This window comes from Mus pahari, chromosome 7, assembly GCF_900095145.1.
Source record: "Mus pahari chromosome 7, PAHARI_EIJ_v1.1, whole genome shotgun sequence".
Classification (NCBI taxonomy): domain Eukaryota; kingdom Metazoa; phylum Chordata; class Mammalia; order Rodentia; family Muridae; genus Mus; species Mus pahari.
Window position 1 is genome coordinate 99804083 of NC_034596.1, and position 8695 is coordinate 99812777.

Here is an 8695-nt window from a genome sequence, read left to right on the forward strand (position 1 = left end):
AGGAAGAAGAAGAAATCAGAGGCAAAATATTTCCCTATGATAAATTAATTACACCTGGTGAGTTGAAAATATCTCTCCAATATTTTGTGTGTGTGTGTGTGTGTGTGTGTGTGTGTGTGTGTGCAAATCTGTGTGTGTATAGGCATGCACATGTAGATACACACCTGTGAGAGTACTATGTACAGGCATGCACATGTAGACACATGCCTGTGAGAGTCAAGATCAACTTTAGGTGTCATTTTTCAGGAGCTATCCACCTTGTTTTTTGAGACAGTGTCCCTCATCAAACTTGGCAGTTACCAATTCAGCCAGGCCGTCATGCCAGTGAGCACCTGAGTATCTCCCACCTCTGTTTCCGCAGTACTTCCCAGTGGGTGACACCACACTGGTCTTTTCTCATGGGTGCTGGGGACTGACTTACCGCCTTCAAGGAAGAATTTATTTTTTGTTAAGATTTACTTCCTCGATGCATGAGTGTCTGTGTGTGGGTATGTACACATGTGTTTAGGGTCCCCCAGAGCCCAGAGGTTTGGGTGCTCAGGAGCTAGGGAACTTTGGGCTTCCCAGTTAAACTCTGGGATTGCAGCCGGGCAGCGGTGGCGCAAGCCTTCAATCCCAGACCTCGGGAGGCAGAGGCAGGTGGATTTCTGAGTTTGAAGCCAGCCTGGTCTGCAGAGTGAGTTCCAGGACAGCCAGGGCTACACAGAGAAACTCTGTCTCGAAAAACAAAAACACAAAAAAACCAAACCTCTGTGATTGCAACTGTGCTCCCCTGGAAGAGTATGTATGTATGTATGTATGTATGTATTTACTTTGGAGTTGGAGATGGGTCTTTTTTTTTTTTTTTTTTTTTGGTTTTTCGAGACAGGGTCTGGAGTTGTGGGGTCTGTGTGCGTTTTTCCCCCAGGAGGGTGACAAGGCCTTTGCAGCCATGTGAGGTTGAGGCTGTGGGCCAGGCGTGTTGGTTAGCTGTGGCCATCCATCCAACCCTGCTGTGCTGATCCCAGGGTTTTCTCTCCTCTCCCCAGAGTTTGTGTGTGGTCTGGACGCATCTGATGAGTTCCTGAAGGAGCGGGTGATGAACCTCCCGGAGAGTGTCGTGGCAGGAACTCACTACAGCCAGGACCGATTCCTCCGGGCTCTGAGCCACTACCGGGACATCAATACGGACGATGAGACAGTCTTCAACTACTTTGACGAGCTTGAAATTCACCCGATACATATCGGTACGAAGTGACTTCCGAGACCCCAGCAACCCCTGGTGCATGTGAGACTGGGATTGTGGGGCTGAGGGAGGACCCAGGTTTAAAGCGTGCCTGATAGAGCTCAAGAAGCCACAGGGTCAAAAGAGCACTCCTCCAGGAGCACTCCTCCAGGAGAGCCATTTTACATGGGGGTAGGGTGTTGGGATGTTATCATCGTACAGAAACATAGGAGATTCAGGATCCCATGTAAAACTGTCTATGACTGAAAAGCCTGTGCTTGCTGCTGTCTGCTTTGAGGATCCCCCGGGTTCTGTCCCTGCTTTGTGGCCAAGCACTGGTGCTCAGCACAGACCTCTCCTGCCTTTAACTTTGGTTGGCTCACCCCATAGCTCCCCCCAAACGGAACTACCCCCTCTGTACTCTCCACTCCTTATAAGCACGTATTGGAACGTAGCACGCAGGAAACACCTAGAGAGTAAGGCACTTTAGCTTCCTCTTCCTTCTCCTCTACGGCTCCGGATCCCAGGCTTCATAGCAATCTGGTACCACTTGACACGGCGAAGCCCTGAGCTGCTTCCTGGCTTTCCGGATCTTGACAAGTCTTCTGGGGTTGAGGAGCAAGGAAGGAAGGGTTTGCTTTGCCTCACACCTTGAGGAGACAGGCCACCTGCTCATTCTTCCTGTTTCCCACTCTGGGCAGTGACTGGGGCTTGCCTCCACTTACGTGTCTTCTGCAAGCCAGGCATATTTCATGTGTACACGTGGACATTTGCACCTAACATGAGAACTGTGGGAGAGTGGTGAATCTCAGAAAAAAAAAAATGGTCACGGTTTTCTTTTCTATGACATCCCCAAAAGTATTTATACAAAGATCAGGAAGGCCCAAGAGAGAGGCAGTAACAGCAGAAAGGACAGGAGGAGTGATTGGGCAGCAAATGCCCCGCTCATTGCCCCATTGCCCATCTGTGGCATTTGGCTTCATCTCCATGCCAACAACAGGGAGATCAAGTAAGAACAAAGGAAGAGGTGCGCCCAGGTGAAGGATGCCTAATAGTCAGAAATGCAGGACCTCAAGAGGATCTGAGCAGATGGTAGAAAGGTGCCTAGATCCATTCATCATTCACCATCATCCATCCACCCATCCATCCACCCATCCATTTATCCATCCATCCATCCATCCGTCCATCCATCCATCATCCATCCATCCATCCATCCATCCATCCACCCATCCATCCACCCATCCATCAACCCATCCATCCACCCATCCATTTATCCATCCACCCATCCATCCACCCATCCATTTATCCATCCATCCATCCGTCCATCCATCCATCATCCATCCATCCATCCATCCATCCATCCATCCATCCATCCATCATTCACCATCATCCATCTACCCATCCATCCATCATTCACCATCATCCATCCACCCACCCACCCACCCATCCATCCACCCATCCATCTACCCATCCATCTATCCATCCATCCATCCTTCACCATCCATCATCCATTCATCTATCATCTATCTGTCTGTCTGTTATCTATCTATCTATCTATCAAGCAATCAATCTATCGATCAATCTATCTATCTGGGGTTTTTGGACCTCACTCTTTCCCACTGTTTCCCAGACCCATTCTCCCTTTGGATCTTCAGTCTCTTCTAACCAGCTTACTTTTCTGGCTCTCTGGTCATACAGTTTCCAAGTTCCACTGCAGGCCACATTCAGAGCTGGATTAGACTCGGTCCCCATCCCACACACTCCTAGGAGGGCAACTCTGTCAGTCTTGGTTAGTTCGGTATCTACAGCTGCTCCCGGCGAGCAAGCAGAGTTTCCACAAACAGCCTTTCAGAATACTTCCCAGCACCAGTGATACAAAGGCTGTCATTACTCCTGGAATGTGTATGCGGCACTGGACACCTGGACAATTAAATGTCACAGTGGGCAGTGAAGAGGTAGCAGACAGAACTTTCTTGCTCTTTCAATGGTTTTTACCATTGTTTTCTTTGCATGGGGAATCAAACCCAGGGCCACATGCCTGCCAGGCAACAGGCAAATGCTTTGTCACTGAGTTATTCCTAGTCCTTTAAGGATTTAGTTCTTAGCATCCAGATCACAACACAAGTTCAAAGCCAGCCAGGACTGTATATCCAAACTCTGTCTTGAAAATAAAATAAACCAAGCCAGGCAGTGGTGATGATGTACACGTTTGATCTCAGCACTGGGGATGAGTGTCTGAGTTTCAGGACAGCCTGGTCTATACAGAGATACGGTCTCAAAAAAAAAATCATCTAAAATAAAATAAAACCTGGAAGAGATGGTACCCAAATGCAGTCACTAGCATCATTCTGTGGAGAGACAGCCCAAGCCCTGGCAGATCTTCTCATTGACATTAATGCCAGGACACCCTAGAGTCTGGCCTTCCTCACAGTCAGGAAAGTCAAGAAAAATGGTTAGTCTATCATGAAGTGAGCATAAGACGCCAGCTGTGGAAACTACCCTCTTCTGTTCTTTGCAGGCATGTGCACACACATGCACATATCTCCCATCCCACATACATAATTAAAAATAAAATAGATATAAAGCAAAGGGGAAGGCTCCATATGATAGCAGGGTAGCCCCAGCACATAGACGCTGGATGGGTATGGCGGCCCACCTGCAATCCCAGCTGTAGAAGGAAGGTTACCTAAGCAAGCAGGCTGGATAAACTAGTTGTTATCAGTGAGCTCTTGGTTAAATCGAGATACCATGCCTTAATTAACAACTGGAGAGCGATTAAAGACTCCTGAGATCAACCTCAGGCTTCCACATGCATGTGCACCTATGTCTATCTATGTACACCTACCTATAACTTATGAGTGCCCACACATATGGCATGCGCGCGCGCGCGAACACACACACACACACACACACACACACACACACACACACACACGCACACATGCACCATGTACACAGACAAAGGCAAAACAATTCAGACTCTAGTACAGTCCTTTCCTGGGCCCATCCACTCAGATCAATGGTGACTTCCAGAAGTCAGAACGGGCTTAGGTTTTGTGTGCCTGTGATCCCAGCATTCAGAAGGACAGAGACCTAGTAGCCTAGTCTACAATATGAGTTCCAGTCAATTTATGGCCAGATAGTGCAATCTTATTGCAAACAGTCAGAAAAAGAATTGTAAGAGCCAAGGCTGAATCTCTACACCCCTGTTTCTCATGCTCCCACTGTAGAGGTTGCCCTTGAGAAATGAAACTCTGACCCTTGCTGCCAAGTGGGGAATGCTACTTTTTTTTTTTTTTTTTTTTGGTTTTTCGAGACAGGGTTTCTCTGTGTAGCCCTGGCTGTCCTGGAACTCACTTTGTAGACCATGCTGGCCCCGAACTCAGAAATCCACCTGCTGGGATTAAACCACCACGCCCGGCGGGAATGCTACTTTTATGGACCCTTTCTCCCACCCTTGTGAAGAGTGTTGTTCTAATCACAGACATGTCTAGGATCCATGTGCAGATTGTTTCTCTTCTGGTATTTAAAGACGTAGGAAAACTTGAAGATGCCCAGAATAGACTTGCTATCAAACAGCTCATCAAAGAGATCGGGAAGCCTCGGAATTATGGCTTAACAGACGAAGAAAAGGCAGAGGAGGAGAAGAAAGCAGCGGAGGATCGCCTGGCCAAGGAGGCTGCTCAGACAGCAGAACGCGAACAAAAGGAGGCCATGGAGATGGCGGAGAAGATAGCCCGCTGGGAGGAGTGGGTGAGTGCGAGGCTGGACGCGGGACGCATCACTTAGGCCAGCATGGAAATGCTGCTTGGACGGCTCTCCTTGTCACGTACGCCATTGAAAGGAGGTATCCGTATCCGTGGTGTTTTACTGAGTACCACTGCCATTAGTGTCCATGATATGGGCTACCGATGGCTCTGTGGGTAAAAAAAAGCACGAGTGGTCCTTCCAAAGCAACCGGGTGTTGAGTCCCAGCACCCACACGCAGGCTCTAAACCATCTGTGGCTCCAGTTCCAGGGATGCCCTCTGCTGGCCTCCGTGGGCACCGTGTGCATGTGATGTACAGACATACATTCAGGCAAATACCTGTATACAAAATAGCAAATAAAATTATTAAAAGCATACTACTACTACTACTACTACTACTACTACTACTACTACTCACACACACACACACACACACACACACACACACACACACGTATAACATTGTAGACACGACGTACACGATGCCATCCCTGTGACGGCCTCGTGGTCTGATTCTCCTTTCGCTGTCTAACTGAGGCGCGTGACTGCACTCTGCTCGGTCCTCGAGACACTGAGTGAGTGATTCTGCTTCCAGAATTAGCACTCACATCTGTCTCTCCACTTCTGGGCCACTTTCTGTTTGTTTGGAGACAAGCTCTCACCAGCGTGGGGCCCAGGCTGGCCTCTCACTCACCATGTAGTCCAGAATGGCCTCGAATTCATGGCAATCCTCCTGCCTCACCCTCCCAGCTGCTTGGCATTAAACTTGTGAGCCACCACGTCTGGCTCCCCATCAGTGACTCTTGCTCGATTTACAAGGTCAACCCTCGCTATCTCCAGTCATCGTCCACACTTCTTCCCCAGCACACTTCCAGAAAGCACGGCCAGCAAGCCAGCCTCTGTTGACATTCCTCATGGGCTTCCCAGCCCCGTTGGATAAAAGTCAGTACTACGTCCGGTGGCCCACAAGGTCCAGTGTGACCTGGGTGCTTCTAACAGTCCCATCTCAAAGAATGTAGCCTGCCTTCATCTCCCTTATCTGCCTTATGCCTTTACTGACAAGAGACTCCCTTCCCACCACGTGTAAAACACCCACTCTGGCCTCTCTCCAGAGCACCCCCTTATGTTTCTTCTTCCTTCCTTCCTTCCCTTTATGGTATCTGACATACTGGAGCTTTTACGAACTTACCTCTCCCTGCCTTTCCCTGGCACAGACAACTTAAGCCGTGTGAGCGTTGGTATCTTGTCTTTGTTCTCTGCCTTGAACAGGGCCTGCCCTATACCAGGCACTCAGTCAGTACCAAGAAAGGAACTTCGGGATTGTGGGTGGGGGAGAGACAAGCTCTTAAGCACCCACCTTTTGGTGACCAGGACACCCGTGTGTCAACACAGAGGTTGGCGACACAGACAGGAGTTGCTTCTTTCTTTATTTTCCTGTATATGGTGTTTTGCTTGCATGTGTGTCTGTGTGCTGTGTGCATGAAGTGCCTGCAGAGGCCAGAAGAGGTTATTGGATGTCCCAGAACTGGAGTTACACATGGTTGTGAGCTGTCATGAGGATACTGGGAATCGAACCCAGGTCCTGTAGAAGAGCAGCCAGTGCTCTTAATCATGGAGCCATCTCTCCAGTGCCGGGAATTGCATCTTTAGGTCATGCCTTATTCAAAGAACTGGAGATCTGAGAAGACAGCAGGCTAATGCCTTCAAAAGGGGGCAGGGAGATGGTCAGAAGGGGAAGATATGTACTGCATAAACCTGGTACCCTGAGACCTGAGTTCAATCTGAGAACCCAGGAGAAACATCTCCCAGGATAAACACACACACACACACACACACACACACACACACACACACACACACACGGGCACACACACTGGGGCTAGTGCGTCTGTGCTTCTGGCTGATTGAATGTGTGTGGCTGGGCCCCCCACAGGCTCATGCATTTGTATGCCTTGTCCCCACTTGATAAACTGTCTGGGGAAGATGGGGAGGTGTGTCCTTGTCAGAGTAGGCATGTGCTTGCTGGAGGAAGTGTGTTGCTGGGGGTGGGCTCTGAGGTTTCAAAAGTTCATGCCAGGCCCAGTGTCTTACTCTGTGCCTGCTGCTTGTAGATCAGGGTGTGAGGTGCGCTCAGCGACTGCTCCAGCGCCATGCCTGTCTGCGTGCCACAGTGGTGGTCATGGACTAACCCTCTGGAACTGTAAGCAAGCCCCCAGTTAAGTGCTTGCTTTTCTGGGAGCTGCCTTGATCATGGTGTCTCTTTACAGGACTAGAACAGTTACAGCCATTAGTAACACGCATGTGAAAATTCCTCCCTACATCATAGAGTGCAAGTATGTCTTTATAGCGCTGGATACGAGGGTGCCCTGGCTCCTCTAATGCCCTGCCTGTCCTTCATGATTTTGAGGGACTGATTAATCTCTACAGCCTAAAGTTTGCTGAGTCAGACTAGACATGGTTGTTGAAGCATTCATACCTATGTCTAAACTGCCTCTCTCTGTGCAAGGCTGCCTTGGTTACTCCTCCATCACTGTGATAAACCACCTTGGGCAAGATAACTTACAGAAGGAAGCCTTTATTTAGGCTCATGGTTCCAGAGGGGCAGTGTCTTATTTGGGGTTTATATTGCTGTGATAAGACTCCGTGACTTTGGGAGTAAAGTTTGTTTCAAGCCTATAGTTCCACTGAGTCCCTTCGTTCTCTCCAGTTCCACAGTCTTGGCTTTGCTTGTTCACATCAAGGCTGTAAGCAGAGACCAGTCTGACTTTATCCATTTTTCTGACAGGTCTGTCTATGCTCGTTCAGAATTTAAGGATTTTTCCCTCTCATGTCATTCATTTTCTCTGTGGGTGTCTGCATTGAGCTTTTCTCTTTTTTACTATTTTATTAGAACTCCCAAAAAAGAATTGCAGGAGCTCTGAAAAGAGAAATGGGACCTCAAGTCTCTTTAACAGGACATGGTTTACCGCGAACTAGCACAGTCTCTGGAGATTTTTCTCCAAAGCCAGAGAGACTGATGTCATGCCTTTTATATTTTCCGGGCTTCTTTGTCTCTCATATAGGGTACCTTATATCCTGACTGGGTACTTTAAAATATTAGTGAAGCTAAAACACTAAAAGTCCATACGGGAAGGGGAGGGATTAGGGTTGCCAAAGATATAATGAAGTTGTCCATACACTCAAGGACAGGGACCTGCCCATGTGCCTGTTTCCTGTTTTTCTTTCCCTTGGTTCTTGGGGTCTCCTACCATAAAAGTTGAATAACAGAAACTGGAAATTGCTTCTATTAGTCTCATGATTTTGCTGTTAGAGCCCAAATCCTGCTCCCTTCCCTACAGGACCACACTTCTGTTCCTTTTGGTATCTCACAGGTCCCATCTTGAAAACGAAGAGAAAGGTGTTACCTATTTCATAGAGTTTCTGTGACGATGAAAGAGTTAGTTTATATAGCCCACATAGACAGCGGAGGAAGAAGAAGAATGCCAGTGGAGACCGCCAATCAACTGACCAGATATGGCTGGAAGCAGCAGACCTCTGAAAAAGAATCTTAGGGCTGGAGAGATGGCTCAGTGGTTAAGAGCACTGACTGCTCTTCCGAAGGTCCTGAGTTCAAATCCCAGCAACCACATGGTGGCTCACAACAATCCATAATGAGATCTGACGCCCTCTTCTGGTACATCTGAAGACAGCTACAGTGTACTTAGATATAATAATAAATAAATCTTTAAAAAAAAAAAAAAAGA

The 8695-nt window shown here is 48.2% G+C and overlaps 1 protein-coding gene across 1 annotated transcript in view; it reads left to right on the forward strand.

The window, feature by feature from the left end:
- Ak7 (adenylate kinase 7) overlaps positions 1–8695 on the forward strand; it is a 68192-nt gene that overhangs the window by 56200 nt on the left and 3297 nt on the right. The window contains exons 15-16 of the mRNA XM_021202570.1: positions 1029–1226; positions 4737–4957. Coding sequence (XP_021058229.1) covers positions 1029–1226; positions 4737–4957 — 419 coding nt within the window. The remainder of the gene's footprint in view (positions 1–1028; positions 1227–4736; positions 4958–8695) is intronic.